The sequence below is a fragment of the Tamandua tetradactyla genome, chromosome X (genome assembly GCF_023851605.1).
Source record: "Tamandua tetradactyla isolate mTamTet1 chromosome X, mTamTet1.pri, whole genome shotgun sequence".
NCBI classification, from domain to species: domain Eukaryota; kingdom Metazoa; phylum Chordata; class Mammalia; order Pilosa; family Myrmecophagidae; genus Tamandua; species Tamandua tetradactyla.
Genome location: NC_135353.1, coordinates 134,625,323 through 134,644,955, shown reverse-complemented (window position 1 = coordinate 134,644,955; position 19,633 = coordinate 134,625,323). Strand labels below are relative to the sequence as shown.

General features: G+C 38.5%; 1 protein-coding gene across 3 annotated transcripts in view; it reads right to left on the bottom strand.

The window, feature by feature from the left end:
* SRPX (sushi repeat containing protein X-linked) overlaps window positions 1-19,633 on the bottom strand; it is a 94,342-nt gene that overhangs the window by 34,297 nt on the left and 40,412 nt on the right. Inside the window, exon 2 of one of the 3 annotated variants that reach the window (XM_077146633.1) lies at window positions 3,335-3,394. The exons of 1 other annotated variant lie outside the window; for it this stretch is intronic. In XM_077146633.1, coding sequence (XP_077002748.1) covers window positions 3,335-3,394 — 60 coding nt within the window. Of the gene's footprint in view, window positions 1-3,334; window positions 3,537-19,633 lie in introns of those variants that run through there. One more of the 3 variants, XM_077146632.1, reaches the window with a different exon arrangement.

Genomic DNA, 19,633 nt, shown 5'->3' with positions numbered 1-19,633 from the left:
TCATGGCTCCTAGAAGTGAAGTCAGCTTCTACTCTCTCCCTCCCTCTCTCTTTCTGCCTGCTTTGCCAAATATAATATGAAAGATCACCTACAGGAAACTCCAAAACGCACTCAGTATTTTTAATCTTAAAGAAACTTTTTTCTTAGTTTGTCAGAGGACTGTTGTGGTGTTAAATCTTACAAAGTCATCTGCCTTTTCACTTTTTTTATCTGTATCATCTTCCCCTCTTCTCTATAACCTCCCCACAACCTCACTTCTTACTATTCCTTTTTTTCCTTGTTCCCCTTCTAGACTGAAATGCCTCTGTGTTTCCCCATCTCTAGCCATTCTGTCCTCTTGCCAGCTGGGTCCCCTTATACTGTCTCTGTTTCCACTGTCACACTGGCCAAACTGTGGAACCCTTGCCTGAGAACTGGACACACTCCAGAGAGAGAAAATGAAAACTCCATTGAAGACCGGAAGAAGGTGTTGAGATGGGAGTGAATATGGGAGACCCATAGGAGACAATGCCCATGTGGTGAGCCAGTGGAGCATGACGAAAAATACACTGGGCAAAAAGTCAAGAAGCCTGGGCACACATTCTGACTCTGACTGTCACTTCCTAGTAGCCTAGATCACTCTCTGCATTTATTGGGGAACCAGATTGTTCCTTTATAAAAGATAGGAATGGATTAAATGATTTTCAAAATCCCATCTAGCTTTAAAGTTTTGACTCAAACTCCATCTCTTTCCTCTCCAATTCGCTAAGCATGTTACACCCTTGCCCACCTCCTTACTCCATCTTCTGAGTAATAATTTTGGGCAGTTTCTTGGGGTTCTTCCAGCTGAAGGCAAATCCTTGTCTGCATTCTCAGTTCAGATCACAATTCTACTGTAGCACAAGCTGGTAGAGTGTTCAATTCTCTATTTGTCTTTCATTCAACTGTTGACATTACCCACATCCTCCAGTTTCTGGACTTTGGCATGAGTTTACGAGGGGCACAGGCATGGAGGGTTAATGAATAGGAGACAGCATACCCACACTGCTTAGCACATACTATGGTTTTCATGTCCATGAATGTACCAAGCACAAATACTTAAGAGCAGCAGGTATGACCTGTGTATGTGTTTGTATAAAATCATAAATTCATACATTTCAATGCAAACCTGCAATTAGCAGATTTTGCCCCATGTTCTGGATGCTCAAATTCTCTTAGCAGTGCTGGCCGCACATCCAAAAGCTGTGTTATTGTCAGCATGTGGAAAAATCTTGTTTTCATTTGCTCACGAAAGAAATCTCTTCTGGATTACTTTCCAAGACAAGTCCTCGGAAGAAATTTTGACAATTTAACAGTCCAGTAGTGATGGTAATTAAAATGTCTGTGAGTGACTCGAATTTGAAGTGCAAGCAAGCACCGGAATTAAAGTGAATTACCAAAAACATTTAACAAAGAGATTTAGAGAAAAGAAGCTCCTATGCTGCTTTTGTTAGGATAGGGTTAGTTCAGGGACAAATCTCAATCGATTATCCAGGAAAGCTTTTTTTTTTCTGTCCCCCTAGGCTATATGGTAAACATTCCAATTAACTGGAGTTCCTTGGGTAGGCAGACTAATGTGGAGTAACTAGCAAACCCTGGATATGAGTTAAAACACCTATATTTCAGACCCAAGTCTAACTTAGCTAGCTGTGTGATTCTGGCCATGTCACCTACCCTTTCTGATCCTTGATTCTTTCATCCACAAACAGGATCTCCCTATGCACCTTCCCCCCTTCCCTCAACCGAGTGTAAAGAGCTGATGACATTCTTAGTCAAAGAATCAAAAGCAATGCTTGTCACGCACTGGATCCACCATAAATGCTGGTTAAATTTCATTTTCTTCCTTCTTTTAATTTGATTTCATTTCGTTTAAAAACATTTATTGACTGTGCCAGACACTGTGCAGGGCCCTCAGGATCTAAAGCTAAACTCTCAGTTGACAATGATTTGCCTCTAAGTTTTAAATTTAGATGATAGACAATGAAAACAACTTGTCAAAAAGAAGGATGTGTTCTTAAACATTCAGGGTAGGCCCTATGGCAGGCACATATTTTACCTGCTTCTGCACTTGCAATGCTGTGGTGTGAAGATGGACACTCTTCTAGAACAATGGCCTGAGGGCCTGACACAATCCCTACTGTATATGTGCACATTTGTGTTTTAGAAAGATTTCTCAACAAGGGACTCAAACAAAAAACCAAAGATTTTTGAAACCCTCAATTCAGAAATTTTATGAATCTGAATACCTCATTACCCCAAACATTTAATTAATGACTTTGTGCTTTGCTCAACTGGTTAATTCCTGAGGCTATGAATATAGGAGCTGTGGACAAGAGTATTTGCATTCACAGGTTACAAGTGAATGAAGAATATGGTGGGAAACACACGAGGTCACAGGCACCAGAAAGCTTGTTTCCTTGTGTGGGAAAACAACTACCTTGATTCTCCCATAACTCAGACATATCACGATAGAGCCAGGGCAGTGTCATTTTGCTATAATGTGGACAAGATTCCTAGGCAAAACAACACAGTGAAATCTTATTAACCAATTTTCTTCAAATTATTCCTCCACTGTAACAGGAACCAGATTCAAAGAGAAAGCATCTAAATTTACCTTCAGTTGTCCTAGGGCTCCTTAAGTTTCTGAGAAATGGCTTAACAATACAAATATTTATGGATAACTTACCTGAGCCTGCATAGAAGGTTCTTGATTAAGCCTCGTATTCTTGCTGGGGAGGGGATGCAGGTGGGGGTGAATGGTTGGAAATGTGTAAAAAAGGAGTTCTTAATCATTAAATTAAAGATTCATTGGGCAACACACTTTACTCATCATTTTCAGGAGCCAACTGGGCTCAGAAAGAGCACGATGAAATGAGCTTATGAAAATCAAGTTTTCTCATTCCCCATTTATTTCAGTACATTAACAGCACCAGGTCCAGATTCGACCTTGGGTGGTTTGCTCTGGATGATTCTAGCTGTAATGTATGAATCAGGCAGAAATCATGGCTTGATTTTCACTTTCATCAGCTAGAGCTTGGCTTTGCAGAAGTGAGGATAGTAAAGAAATTTAGGAGAATAAAATGACCATTAGGGTGCTGAAGAACAGCACTTCAGAGATTTCCAAATGCTTTTTGGTTTCTTTCTTTTTATTAACAGGAGCATATGTGTATTTATTTTAAAATACTGTTTTTCTGGACAAGTAATTAGTATGTAAATGCGTAGTCTGGTCACTTTATTACAGTTTGCTCCGCAAGGCAAAAAGGAAAGTTCTCCTGGCATCAGCGGATCCTCATTAGCATATAAGCAAAGCATTCACCTTTATATCTAGTGTGTGAATACTCGACTTCATCATCTTCTAGCGGTGAGTCTCCCGAGCCTACAATAAAAAAGAACAGAAACTGCAGCAAGAAAAGCCACATGGTATGGACGCATATTTCAAAGCGCTGCTTTGGCACAGTCCATGCAAGAGGGGCTATTAGAACGCAGAGCCAAGAGTGAAAGCTTCTGTGGCCATTCATTAGGGGACAGGGGACCTCTCAGAGTGAACCTGGCTGGGCCACGTTTGCCAGAGCCAATCAAAATGAACCTCAAACTGTTTTGAAATCACCATGTGCCAACCGAAATTCTGGAATCAGGATAGAGAGAGTCAACTTCACTCTGAGAAGATGCCAATGTATATGAATCTCATGCCAGAGAGACGCAGTAAAATGTGTGTGACTCAGACATAGCCCACAATTTCTTCGGTGGGTAAAGAAAATCCAGTGGAACTGGGTGTTTTGGGTATCTAAGAACTGGTACAGCTTATGAAATGAATCTGGGTACAGAACGAGGCAGGTAGATCAAATGTCTTATCTTAATGACAAAAGAAATGCAAAACTGCTTTGGTATATTTGTAGGAAATGAAGGTGAAACAAAGATCTAGATGTTTATTCAGAACTTCTCACCAAAGCATGGTTACAGTAAAATTTCTTGACAAGTCTTGTTATCCTTAAAACCACAGGCTCCAAGAGAAAGTCTGCGTCTATTATTTCAAATTTTAAACTTATTTGGAAGTTGAGATTGAATCACTTTTAGAATATATAAAATACTGAATTCTAGAAAGTAGTCAATCCTTACCCTTTGATGTTGCAGCAGACCCCCAACTTAAAAAATGGTATTCTTGAATTTCAGAGAACTTTCCCTTTAGAATTCCTAGTGTGATCACTGACCCTTGATGTATCACCATGCTGGTTACACATTCACCCACAGTGACCTGCAAATGTAACAGGTCACATTCTATTGTTTGTGTGTCTCTCTACTAGACAGTCTCTACTATGAGATGATTCAAAACCCCATAAAGAATGAGCCACTGAGTCACGGACCCTGTTTCACTTGTACTTTGGATGAGAGATGTAGAGTATGGAAATTGGAAGTGGAAAACTGATGAAGGCTAGACCATGTCAATTTGGAAAGGACCCCCCAACCACAGAAGGCTGATTTTGTGTTCTTCACTCCAGGTTTCCCCACCTGGTCTCTGGCCACACAAATAGGTACAGAATCACAAGCTACTCATTATTTCATATCAAAAAGTGGACAGTGAAACCAGTATTAATCCTCAAGAAAGCAATTTAGCAACATGAATCAAAAGCCTATGTTAAAACCAAAAACTCTTGATCCAGTTATTCCACTTCTGGACATCTACCCCAAGGAAATAATACTAAATATGAAAAAAAATTTACACACAAACATTTCTTTGCAATGCCATTTATAATATCAAAGGACTACAAACAAACCAAATATTCAAAAGTATGGTTTTACATTCATTGTACATAATAACGTTCATGAAGAGATACCATAGAATGGAGAAAAGCATATGTCGTAACAGTAAATGGAAAATGTGCTATAACAACATTATATAAATGATGTGATTTATAATAATACAAAACAATCAAATTAAAAATAAACAATGCATAGAAAAGAGGCTATGATCATTGAATTTTTCCTCCTAAATTTTTGTCAAGCACATATTATTTTCATAATGGAAAAAATTAACTTTATTTTACATATTATGCATATAACTCAAAGAACCCTAGTTTCCAAAATATACTTTGAATCCATTAGAAATATTTAAGAATCTACTCCCCCTCCCCTCCCACCCTGTCTCCACTCCTCTCCATATTCAAGCTGAGCTGGAGCTCCCTTGTCCTCTAGGAGCTGTGGGATTCTCCAATTCTGTATGGCATATTTCTAAGCATTAAGAGAGTTGTCTTGTACTTAGAAAGGCTTCTTCTTCCCCCGAGTCATCTTGACCTCAATATACTCAAGTAGAGAGAAGCTCTAGAATTATTCCTGGCTCTAAGCAGAGAGAATAGCTATCACAAGATGGGATCTCTAGGAAGCAGTTTCTGAGATGTAGTTTGGTATACAGGATGTTTATTAGGAATCAAAATTCTAGGATATACACCTGTGGAAAGGAGAAAGAGACAGATTTGGACAGTCAAACTGTAATGTAAGTCCAATGACAGTCTCGTGGCCAACACCATGAGGTATCCTGGAGCTAAAATGGCAGGTCAGAGTTGTCTCACACTGGACTGAAATAGCTGGGTCTTTATATCTCTGCCTCTATTAATTACTGGATGTGGCCTACTTTGGGAAGGCTGCAGCCATGCAGTCACTGATGAGACTGAGGACAGCACTGCTGGGACAACCAGTCCTTCCTTGGAGGGGGATCTGGGTGGTTTGTCTTCATGACCATCAAAATAAGCGTTGCCCACCCAGAAACAATGTAAGAACTCCCCTTCCTACTGGAGAGTCAGGTGTACCAGTTACAGTATATCAGAATTCTAAATGTCTGACAATAGGAGAATAGGCAAACAAATGATCTTATGTCAACAAGCTATGCTATAGTCACTAATCAAGTTTAAAATGGAGTTTAAAATGGAGAAACGTGTATAAAATACCTTTAAGCAGCGAAAAAAGCAGACATTACAAATTATGCACAGTGTCAAACTGTATATATATATATATATATATATACACACACACACATATCTATATTATACAGACACACACACACAGATTGACACAGGGACAATTAGCCCAGAAAAAGGCTTACATATATATATCAGACTTAGAATATAAACTGGGATTACAAATCAGTGGAAATAAAGTGGTAATTAAATATGAAAAGATTAATTAGATATTCATGTAAATGTAAAAAGCTAAATTTGAGCCCTATCACACCAAATAGAAAAGTCAATTGCAGAGAGATTAATGACTTAAACAGGAAAACAAAAACTTTGAGAAAAAATTGCAGACTATCGTCATGATCATGAAATAGGAAAACACCACTTGAAAAAAAAACTTACAAACATAACCCATAAAGGAAAATATCAAAACATTTCACTATGTTAAAATGTATAACTTCTGTCCTGATATATGTGACAACATGGATGAACGTTAAAGTCATGTTGAGTGAAATAAGCCAGACACAAAAGGACAAATATTGTGCAATCTCACTGATAGGAAATAATCAGAATAAGCAAACTCATAGAGTCTGAATCTAGAATACAGGTTTTCAGAGGATGGGTGGGGATAGGGAATGGGGAATTAAGGCTCAAAATATATAGGATTTTTATTTGAAATGATGAAAATATTTTGGTAATGGATTAGTGGTGATGGTAGCACAACATTGTGAATGTAATTAACAAGCACTGAAATGTATATATCTGAATGTGGTTAAAAGGGAATGTTAGATTGTATATATGGCAACAAAATAAACATTTTTTTAAAAAGTCCATGGAACTGAAGCTGGATAGAATAAAACAACTGCAGGTCCCTAGTTTCCTATCCAGCTCTGAGTTAATGGGCAATTGCAGGTTCCTGGTTTCCTATCCAGGTCTTAAAAAGAGTTGATAAACAACTGCAAGTCCCTGGTTTCTTATCTAGATCCAAAGGAAGCAAGCAAACTACAAACTTCATGGAAAAAAAATTCCCCTAAAGCCCCCAAACCTCCCCAAACATTATGGCGAAATCATGGGCCCAAAGCAAACTCTTAGTTAATAACAGAAAGCCTGGGATTATAGAGATTGTTAAACATCTGCCCAAAGACAAGTTTTGGATACCTAAGGGGCTGGCCACAGGCATCAATAGTTATCTCTTCCCAAAACAATGCTCGCCTGTAAGCACCTGGTTAATACAAACCATGTGGGCCTCCAGTGTTCAAAGGTCATTATGGGAACCTGCACAAAGACACCTGGTGCTAAAAGGTTACTATGGAAACCTGCCACCAACAAAACTTCTTATAAAACAAGCTAACCCACTCCACTCAGTCCATGTTTCTCCCTTGAACACGTCTGCGTTAACTTCTATAACTTGTACTCTCTCTCTTCCTCTTTAATAAAGTTTACTACTTATCCCTACTGGCCCTCTTGTCTTTAAATTTTTTAGCATCAAAACTCCTGAACCTGCATCAGAGCTTAGCTGGCACTATTGCCAGCAGGGCACTGGTTACAAAACTACACCATACAAACAGTGAACCTTAAGTTAAACCAAGGATTATGGTTAATAGCACAATTATAAAAATGTGCTTTCATCAGTTGTAACAAATGTCCCACACCAAAGCAAGGTTATAATAAAAGGCTGATGTATGAGAATCCTGTATTTTATGCATGATTGTTCTGTAAACCCCAACTTCTCTAATAAAGAAAAAAAAACTGTACAATAAAAGATACATAAAGTTTAAAGACGAGACTCAGACTGGGAGAAAATATTCGCAATATATATAACACAGAATTACTGTCCAGAATATACAAAGAAAATAGCCCAGAAGTAGTAAATGACAAATGTGAATAGGTACGTTCATATTCAGAAAAATAACCTGAATTTGAACCAAATACCACAAGATGTTAATACGTAAGAAATATTCAACCTCACTAGTAATCAAGGCCGTACATATCATAAAAACAAGATACCAATTTACACCCATCAGATTGACAAAAATTAAACTGGTGAGGATATCAAGATCCAGGAACTCTCAGGTACTGCTGGTGAAAGTGTAACTGACTGGTAAAATTACTTTTGAAAGAAATTTTGCATTACATATAAGACTAGCCTTCAGTCAGCCACTCCACTGTAGTGCTCACATTTTAAATTTAACTTTGAAACTGCTGTAAGCAAGCTTTTGAGTTTTTGGTCTTACAGAGGAGCAAAATGTAGAACATGCACCCAGTATGAATAGACACCAATTAAGCTGTACATTAATCACCACTGTTTGTATTCCCTCATCTATATTCTCAAACTTGGAGGCACCATGCTCCAGGTATCTTAGAGGATGCAAATCCTAAAGGATGTAGTAAATAACTGAGATAAGGAACGAATGAAGTTCTCCAGACCCCTGTCACATGTTGCCCAATATGATTAACTTTCTTTCTCTCCAACATGTATAAAAGCCACATGAAAAATCACTACAGGGAGGAAGATTTGGAAACTTTCCCCTCCCTCCCACCAATGTAAACAAACCCTTTTTTCCTCCACAATCTGTTAGGTGTGTCTGTGCATTAAGTCATGCCAAGTGATAAACCCCCAGATTAGGGCAGGGAGCAGGGGAGAAAGGAGGGCAGGGCTTGTCTTCACCATCTCTGGTTATGTGCCTCGATAACTCTTACATAGTGTAAACAGAGCTGTGCTGTGATGTTCATTGAAGTTACATTGAAGTATCGACATTAGTAGTAAAAACAATTGTATGAAATCATTGCTAGAAAAAAATGGATACATAAATATTAAATTCATACCATGGGAAGCTGCAAAAGTTAAAACGAGTTAACTCGATCTACATGAAACAAGGCCAAATCTTAAAAACACAATGTAAAGTAACTAAAAGCAAGCTGCATAATAGCAAATATAGTGAAATATCAATTATGTAAACTTAAAATGCAGAAAATAATACTATATGTTTTCTATAAATATGTAGTAAAATTATAACATAATGGATTAGACAATTATACCCCGACTTCATAGTAGTGGTTTCCTTTGGGAAGGGAAGAAGCAAGCTCCTGGCAGCAGGCCCCTCGCCCCCATAACCACTCATCCACTTCCGTACACTCAGCTTTCGCAACCCTTCCTAGTTCTGGCCACCAGCCATCAGCCAATCACCTCCCTCAAGTGTAGCCAGTTACCATATTAGGAAAACGCTACCAGCCATTCTGTCTATAAATATCTTGTATAAGCCCCTGATTGGGGCTCAGACTTTCAGAGGCTACTTTGTTGAGCCCTATGGCCATAGAATAATAAAATCTACTTCTTGAAACTCTGGAGCCTCAATCCCAGTTCATTCTGTATCTGCATAATATTCCTGAGGACTCTTGCAGAGCCTCCTTCTTGATTTCACACTACAGTGGAAGCCAGTCAGAAATGCACACAAAGGAGCCACTGGGGAAAGGGAATAAAAAATGCATACAAAGGAGCCAAGACATTTTATTTCCTAAAAAAAAGGTTCAGAAGCAAATGTAAAAAAATGTTAATATCAGTTGAATCTAGGTGGTGGGTACTTTTCTTATATTGAAAATGCTTCATTATTTAAAATATGAAAAGCAAGAAGGAGGAAGAGAAGGAGGAAACACATGGGGAAGGCACTGGAAGTAAAAACCATAACATTAGATGTTGGGGTGGTAGAATTAATGGGTGAAATTTTCCCCCTATTTTATATGCTTTTCAAGGTTTCTTCATCAAGCATATCACTGCTTTTAAATTTTTAACGAAAACATATTGAGCAATTGTTAAGGACTAAACATAGTGGATTGCAGTATTCCAATATTATATCATCTATTTCCCCCTAGTAAAAGTCTTCACACCCCAAAGCCTTGTTACAGATCTAAATGGACTGCTATACAGACAAGTGCAGAACCTACTGTCTGAGGTCAGAGCCACAACTTCTATACCCTGAGTTTTGAGTTTTCTCCACTTCCCCTCTTACTTGCACAAACACAATTCCTACAATATGCCTTGTCCCTGCTGTCTCTGTGGGTGTCAGGGGTAAACTATAAGAATTTTGAAACCAGAACTTCAACAAAATTATCATTTGAAAAATAGTAAATGTTTGCCTAAAGAGAGGAAACCTCCAGGCTACACCATTTGAAACATCTTAAAATGAATCAGCTTACTCTCAACTTACTTACCCATTTCACTTTTCCCTTTCAAATTTTCTAGAACATGTGGTCTTCATTTGCAGTTTCTATTACCCAAACCATTTTCTATTTTAATCAATTATCCTTTCATCAACCTTAAAATTGTATGTGTGTGCGTGTGTGTATGTGTATGTGTGTGTGTGTATATATACCCCTCAGTTGTCATCCTATTTGCCTTATCTACAGGATTTGATATGAATGATCACCCAAACAGTCATGAAGGTCTCTTATTCCCTGGCTTCCAAATGACAACTCCTTCCTGGTTCTCTTTCTCCTTTCTAAACAAATTTCTCTACAGCTGCTCATCAGCCAAATTTGGACTTAAGTGTTTCTCAAGTTTCCACTCCTGGAACATCTCCTGGGCCATCGCACTCACATACTAGACCCAAACCATCCCCTATGTACAAATGACAAATCCATTATTTCCAGCCTTAAAAGTCTCCTGAATACCAGGCCAGAATGTTCAACTGTTTTCTGGCTATCTCTGCACTCCCATTCAACCTCTTCAAAACCAGATTCCTTTTCTGACCCACCAAATCCGTGCTGCCTCCATTGTTTGCCACTTCAGCAAACAGCATCACCATCCAACCAGTCTGCTACAAGGAAAACCCCAGCCATGGTTTTATTCTTCCATCTTCCTCACCTCCCCCATCCTAATTATATCCCAAATCTTTCAAATCTACCTCAGAAATGCTTCTCAAATCATCCCAAACTCACTACTGTTAACTACCATTGTTCTAGTTCATGTCAACAGTCTTGGTAAGATCATTGCAAAAGCCACCTACCCAGAGTCTAGGTGCTAGTCTCTGTTCTTGCTCCCAATACCCCCTCCCCGACAATTGTATATCCTCCATGTTACCTTGGGAGTTACTTTTTTATAACACAAATCACATCATTCATTTATGCAACACCTTTCATGTTTACCCATATCTACAGTATTAAATACAAAGCCCTTAGTATCACATTTAAGGTACACTTGATCTGGCAACAGTGCACTTTCCTTTTTTCTCCAGCAGGACTTGCTCTCCTAACACCCCATGAGCTTCAGAGTTTCTAGGCCATTGCACCATGTTCTTCTTTCTTTGTGGAATGCCCTTTCCCTTCACCTCTGCTTATCAGAAACCTTCTATCAAGTGTCATCTCCAGAACATCTTTCCCTTTCCCCTACCATTAAAACTTCTTCAACGTTAAAAGAGAACTATGCTAGCCCAGTGGCCAAATGAGAAAAGAAATGAATGCACAGATGGGATAAAACTATGAAAAAAATGTTCAAACTCAAAAATAAGGAACATAAATGTATAAAAACATCATTTGATAAATTTACATTACCAAATTGAAATTAAAATTAGAATACTGTTGCTGCTAAAAGGGTGATGAAATAAGCACTCTTGGTATTATTTAAGAAAATGTGAATAGATAGGCCCTGTGCCAGTTTGAAAGTATTATGTATCCCAGAAAAGGCATGTTTTGATCCTGATCCAATCTTGTGGGGCCAGACCTATAGTTTAGGGTGGAAACCTTTGATTAGATTTTTCCCCTGGAGATTAAGCCACTCAATTGTGGGTGTGGCCTTTTGATTGATGGAGATATGACTGCTCATTCAAGGTGGGTCTTGATTAGTTTACCCGAGTCCTTTAAAAGGGGAAACATTGTGGATTCACCTCAGATGCAGATGCTTGGAGAACAGAGCCAAAAGGAGCCAAGACCCAGACTTTTAGAGATGCAGAAAGTACCCCCAGGAAAGCTGTTTGAAACCAAAAGCCAAAAACCCCAGTAGATGCCACCCACGTGCCTTGCCAGCTGACAGATGTATTCTGGACCCATCAGCATTTCTTGAGTTAAGGTATCTTTATCTGGATGCCTTAGTTTGGACATTTTTATCATCTCAGAACTGTAAACTTGCAACTTAATAAATTCCCCTTTTTTTCCACATGTATTTATTTTTTATTTTTTAACTTTCTTATTGTAAGATAAAACATATATACAAAAAAGCAATAAATTTCCAAGTACATTTTAACAAGCAGTTATAGGACAAATTTTAAAGTTTGATATGGGTTACAGTTCCATGATTTTTCATTTTTTCTTCTAGTTGCATCAAGACACTGGAGACCAACAGAAATATCAATATAATGATTCAGCAGTCATACTTATTTGTTAAATCCTATCTTCTCTGTTATACTTCTCCTTCTGTTTAAATAACATATATACATAAAAGCAATAAATTTCAATGTATAGCACAACAATTAGTTGTAGAACAGATTTCAGAGTTTGGTATGGGTTACAATTCCAAAATTTTAAGTTTTTATTTCTAGCTGCTCTAAGGTAGTGGAGACTAAAAGAAATATCAGTATAATGATTCAGCAATCATACTCATTGGTCAAACCCGACCTTCTCTGTATAATTCCACTATCACCTTTGCTCTTTCTCCCACTCCTTAGGGGTATTTGGGCTATGCCCATTCTAACTTTTTCACGTTGGAAGGGCTGTCGATAATATGGGATAGGCGGATAGAACTAGTCAATATTTTGGAGAGGCTGGCCCCTCTGCACTTCAGGATTTATCTGGTCCAGGGACCTATCGAGGTTTTGGAAAGTTATCCTAGTGGATAGACCCTTTGTAGAACCATATATTGCCCTAGGTGTTCTTTAAGATTGGCAGGAATGGTTTTGGTTGGGGTTTGACATGTTATGATAGGTAGCAATGTCTAACTCAAACTTGTGTGAGTGTGACCTCCAGAGTAGCCTCTTGACTCTAAAACTCTCTCAGCCACTGATACTTTGTTACACTTCTTTTCCACCTTTTGGTCAGGATAGCATTGCTGATCCCACATTGCCTGGGCCAAGCTCATCCCTGGGAGTCATCTCTCATGCCACCAGGGAGACTTTCACCCCTAGATGGCATAATCCACATAGGGGAGCGGGCAATGGTTTCACTTGCAGAGTTGAGCTTAGAGAGAGAAATGCCACATCTGAACAAAAGAGGTCTTCCAGAGGTGACTCTTAGGCATACCTATAGGTAGGCTAAGCTTCTCCACTACATATGTAAGCTTCACAAGAGCAAGCCTCAAGATCAAGGGCTTGGACGATTGATTTGGGCGTCCCTATGTTTGGCAGTTTAATAATTCCATAATTTTTTCCTCATCCCTCAAGGGACTTTGCCAATACTTTTTGATTATCTGCTTAATATACTCTTGGATGTATCCAGGCATTACACTAACCTGTACAGGATTAAAGGCTCTCATTCTTATTCTGGGCTCCCTGTGTTTGGATTGTTTAAACGATCTGTCCAGACAAGTTGAGTTAGATTATGTGCTACAGAAGATTTAGGTTCTGGACAAAATAAACCTTTTTTCCTTTGGTCTTAAAAGGTAGGTGAAGTTCTAAAATACAGGCAACATCTTCCTTGTGCTTGTATTCTGAATTACCTTAATCCCGACCCGATCAGCTTCATTCTTAGCTCTAAATACCAGGTTATACATATATAAAACAGCCCTTCAAAATCCAGAAATAACTATTACCACTCTGAACTATATGTGACTGCTAAAAGAACTTATAATCTAGGCCCTAATTTTCTTATAAGTATTTTCTAAATGAGAATAAATTCCCTTTTTAAAAGCAGTTCCATTTCTGGTATATTGCAATTCCGGTAGCTTTAGCAAACCATTACAGGCCTATAAAAAACTTGCAGTAATGTGTCAAAAGCCTTAAAATGTGCATACCTTTTGACCCTGATATTCCAGTGTTCTCTACTCTAAGAAAGAATTTAAAATGTGGGCAGATTTATGCACATAGAAGTTGACCACAAAATAGTTAGAAATTACAAAAGACAGGAATCAATTTTAAAATATCCAGCAACAAAATGGTGAATCATATTATGATACATTCACACAACATAACTGTTCATTTTGAAGGGTTTTATGAACATGGGGAAATGATCATTATAGAATGTCAAATGAGAATAGAAACAGGCACAATCACAATAATGTAATAATACGTTAAGATTTAAAAACATGGCAATGTGTATTTGCAAGAGCAACAATATGGATGAATTGAACTAAAATAATATTCAGCAAAAAATGCAAGTCCCTAAAGGATATATATACATATATATATATATATATATATATATATATATATCCTTCTTTTTATAAAGTGCAAAAGCTTCTAAAACAAAATAATAAAGCATTCAGATATATAAATATATGTGATAAAACTATTTTTGATAAAGCAAGGCAATAGTCTTCCCTCTCTTCTTGAACAGTTCAATTCAAAAGCCATTAAATGGGACAGAACAAAACAGATGTGTGCACTAGAAAGGGCAGAGAGGCATGGTGACCAGGGTAGAATTTCAGAGTCCAAGCAGGGTATAGAAGGCAAAGAGGTGAGAAGAAGGATTCCACATGGGGGATAGCTTGGTATTAGGAGCCAGAGACAAGCAAGGTGAGTTGGGCTTCTACATGGGCTAGGGGGAAGACTGGCATGAGATACCAGAGACCAAATGGGGTGAGAAGAGCTTCCCACCCAGAGAGGAAGGAGTAGTGGAAGAGACAAGGGCTTGGTTACATACAGGGCGAATAACAAAAAAGGCAAATAAACTAACAATAATGGGTTTAGCACTGTTAGAAAAGGGAGGTACAAATAAGAAAAGTAAGCAAGCTAGAATAAATAATGTGTTGGATCAGAAGTAGCGGTATCGGCGTCAGCTCACGATTTTCAGTATATATAGACAGATGTTAGAAATAACTGCTATGAACTGAATCAACTCATAAAGACATGTTCAAGTCCTAAACCTTGTTCCTATGGATGTGAACCCATTTGTAAATAGGATATTTGATGATGTCATTAGCTCAGATGAGGCCAAAGTGAATCAGACTGGAGTCCTCATAAGCAGAGGAAATGTGCGTACACGGAGTAGAAGGTAGGACAAGACAGACAAGAAGAGAAATGGCCATGTGATGGAGGCAGAGATCAAGCCATCAAGGCAAGCCACCACCAAAACTCTTCAGAAAAATTGTGGCCTTGTCACCACCTCAATATTTTGGACTTCCAGCCTCTCAAACCGACATGATAAATTCCTGTTTATTAACTGTCAACTAAGGTCTGTGTCACTTTTTACAGTAGCCCTACAAACTAAAACAATTACATAGATTGCAAATGTGTGTTTTTAAATTGGTTTGTCCATGGAGAGAATCTGGGAGAAGCAACACCCCAACAGAAATATTTCTAGAATGAAACAAAGTGACCAAAAAGCCAAGAAAATCAATTCTCAACCTGCCTGTGAATGCTGAGCAAGGCAGCTCCAGTCCCTCAGTAACTTCATCCTCCCCTGAGCTCTACAGAATCACTATCCACAAACACTTAATATTGACTGTCTGGTGCCAACAGTTATTATGTATTGGTATCTATACCAATCTCCTAGCTGGACTAGACTTTGAAATCACCGGGGAAAGAAATGTCATGTGAATCTTTGAAGGTGTTCAAATAATGGAACCAGCTGCTCAAAGCTTAGAATAGGAAACTTTAAAGTGAGTATTTCAAACAAATATAGTGGGTAACTTTCTGCCTCAGATCCTTTGAGGTACAAGCAACCATAGGCATAAATAAATGAGCTATGCTAAACATTGTCCATTGACACCTATTTTCAGCATCTTCTGTGTCCTGGCTTCCCAATGTTTCAGAGGCTGGAAGATTGACATCTACAGTTCCTGGAGTCCTTCACCCCTAGGATGTGGATCATCCCACAAATGCGAGGCATTTTTTTAGAGATTTGGAAGATGAAAAAGAAGTCATTCTTCTTTTCTACAGTTATGTAGAGAGAAAGTAGCCTTCAGTGGATGTGAGTGGTGGCAGTCATGGGATGCTGCGTTCACTATCTCTTCACCAGCTTTGTGGGGTAGGGAGAGATACAGTGTTGGCAGTGGTGATAGCTTGAGCACCAATGGTTTCCTAACCTCTTTGTGTCAAGAGTAGTTACTGTCATTTGGGTTGAAGTTGTGGTGCCATTTGACCTTTAATCCAGACTTCCTGACTTCCACCCTTTCAGTAATTGCCCCTGTCTTATGAATAATTTTGTGAGCACATAATTCCCTGCATTAAATACCCTCTTGCCTAAAATTCCTAGAGGACTTTCTGTTTCTTGTTTTAAACCCTAGCAGATATTTAATCAAGGCAATTAAGAAAATAGTGTGTGGTTTTAACAGCTTTCTCTTAGAAACTAGACCTACCCTAACATAGGGCAAACTGTTACCTACCTACAAATCTTCTGAAGATGTAGGAAGGGGCTTTTATGTGGACATGGATGAGGAGGGAGACAAAAAGGATAGAGTTGAGCTTTTTGTTCTTCTTCCTATTTGGTCTACCTCCTCAGTTAAATTCAGGCTGATTTTTGAGCAACTGAATCTACATAGAAAAGGGAAATAACGCACATTGTATGTCTATGACATGTACTACACTGGGAAATGTCAAGGGATTATCTCATATAATTTATACAGCCCTGGAAGATCGATATTATCTTAATTTACAAGTATGGAAACCAAGTCTCATTATAAAGGGGAGAAGGGGCATTTGAAACTAAATATTTAGCCAATTTGCTAAAACTTTATTAAGATCTTTATAGATTGTGATACACGAGCCAAATTGGAAGATTTGATGGCTATGTGTTACAGGTTTTAACTCAAAGGGTAGATAATTTTAAGTCATTTTGAGGACACTTCTGCTTTTTTAATATTTTGTCAGATATTGTTTTTCCTTATCATCATCATACTAAATATAATTGGAATATTATCAGAAAACAACATTTAATAGTAAATTTCACCTTCAATTTTATATTGAAAGTCAATGGAAAAAGAAAATTCACTTTGCAGTGAGCATTCTGAACCTGAGTCCCATAGCTTCCTAGAGAGATTCAAGGGGATACATAATCCCCTTATACTTAGGCGTGTCTTTTGTTACACAAATGCATTTTTTTGGAGAGGGAGGTAGTCACTAGCTTTCAGTAGATTTTAATGAGTCTGTGATAAAAAACACTAAGAACTATAGTTTTACAGCATTCTTTGTTACAAAACATGCTAGAATATACAATGAGTAAGTATGTGGCATCTCATTGACTTTTTTAGTATGGGGAAGGAGAGGCAAATATTTTTAACTAAGGATAAATGCATAACTTGATTAGATCTTTTCCGTTTCCTCTAGAGCAGCACTGTCCAATGGAACCTTCCGCAATGATGGAAATGTTCTGCATCAGCCACACGAAATTACTGAGCACTTGAAATGTGGCTAGTACAACTGAGAAACTAAATGATTTAATTTCATTTCATTTTAATTTTAATATCCATATATGGTTGATAACTATCATCTCAGACAGCACATATCTAAATCTAATCTTTAAAAAAAATGCTATAGAGATAAAACATGTTTGTAAATTGCTCAGTGGTAAAGACCACGTTTAATTTACCTTGTACACCCAGCACATGATTCAGAGCCGGAAGTCAATAAATGTGTGTTGGAGGAAAAGAGAAAGATCTGCCTCAAGTTTCCTATGACACAAATCGTGTGTTCTTGGGCTCATATGTCTGGAATGGTTTTATTTTAATCAGTACGGCATTAGTATTTAACTTTGAACTGCTGGAGAGATTTGAAATGTTTAGAAAAAGATATTTTACACTATTGGAAGAGACTGGGTATTTATTTGTGGGAGTCAGATGATTTAGTGTTAACAAATGACTTGCCAACAGGGTTACACTCCAGCTGCAGTGAATTGGAAAGGACATCTGAACGACTTTTTCGGAAAGACCAAATCCAGGGAACTGCCATTAATACATGGTGTAAAGATGAAACCAAGTGTATGACTAAAACTCCTTGTTAAAATCTCAGAGAGACCGGGCGGGCCGCGGTGGCTCAGCGGGCAAAGTGCTTGCCTGCTATGCCGGAGGACCTCGGTTCGATTCCCGGCCCCAGCCCATGTAACAAAAACAAAAAGAAACAAAATACAATAAAACAAGAAAATGTTTAAAAATGTTTCCCTTTCTTCCTTCCTTCCTTCCTTCTATCCTTCCTTCCTTCTCTCTGTCTTTCCTTTAAAAAAAAAAAAAAAAAAAAAAAAAAAAAAAAAAAATCTCAGAGAGACCTAGGGTGGTGCCTCAGAGTACCTTCAGTCATACAAAAGGCCCTTTAAATAGATTAGGGTGTGCCTCACAGATCATCTCAGTCAAACAACAGAAAAGGTCTATGTCCATGGGATTTGTGGGTGTGCTTTTTGTTTAATGGAGTGAACCTCAAGAAGATTCATAGGAGAGTCACAACGCTCTTAAAAGATTTATATATGCAAACATATCACCAAATTGTCTGAGGGGGACAGAAATCGTACAGAGATGCCTTTTAATTCTACTGTAAGGAAGTAGGCTGAGAGGGCTGCTCAGCTGTAAATAAGTGCTATCATTCAGGAAAAAAGAAAAGATGACTTATAGGGTGGAATCAAGAACCCAGAGAGCAGAGTTGAAAGCCATAGACAATTGTTCTCAGACCATGACATTTAACAAGGAACTTCCATAATTTGGCCAGCTGCATTTCAGAATTGGACCAGAGACTCCTTTGTGCTTCTCATTTACCAACTCCCCCCTCTGCCCCTTTTAGCAGGAATCTCTAAAGCAATAATCTTATGCCTATCCCAATATTGTAGGATGGGTGGGTGGGGGCAGATAATTTGTCTCTTTAGTTTATAAGATATACAAATTGAGAGGACCTGGATACAAGTAGTTACAGTTAAGGAACTACATTCAATGTGCCCCATCCTCACCTGGACCTAATTTAGATGTTGAGCAGATGTCATTATGGGATGAGACTTTTAGGGAATTTAAGATGGTGGTGAGAATACTTTGCATACAGAAAGAACATGAATCATTGGAGACCAGAGGGTGGACCGTGATAAGCTGCCTCTAAGATGGTCTCAATGACCACTGCCTCCTGCCTTTCATGTCCCTGTGTGTTCCCCTCCTTTTGAGTGTGGGGTGAACTTACTGACTTGCTTCTAAGGAACAGAATATGCCAGACGTGATACCATATCTCTTCTGAGTCTAAGTTATAAAAAGATTGTGGCTTTCATCTTGGGCATTCTCTCCCACACAGTCACTCTTGAATTGCTCATCCTGTGGCAAGCCAGCTACCAAGTCATGAGGCAGCACTGTGGAGAAGCTCCTGCGGTGAGAGACCAAGGCCTGCCAATAACCATGTGAGTTAATTTGGAAGAAAATCTCACATGCATACATACACACATACACACAGAAGTTGAACCTACTGATGAAAGCCCAGGCCCAGACAACAGTTTGATTGCAACCTCATGAGAGACCTTGAGTCATTTAAGCCACTTCTAGATCCTGACCTACACAAATTTTGATATAATAGATGGTATTGATTTTAAAAATAATAGAAGGTGGGCGGGCCGCGGTGGCTCAGCGG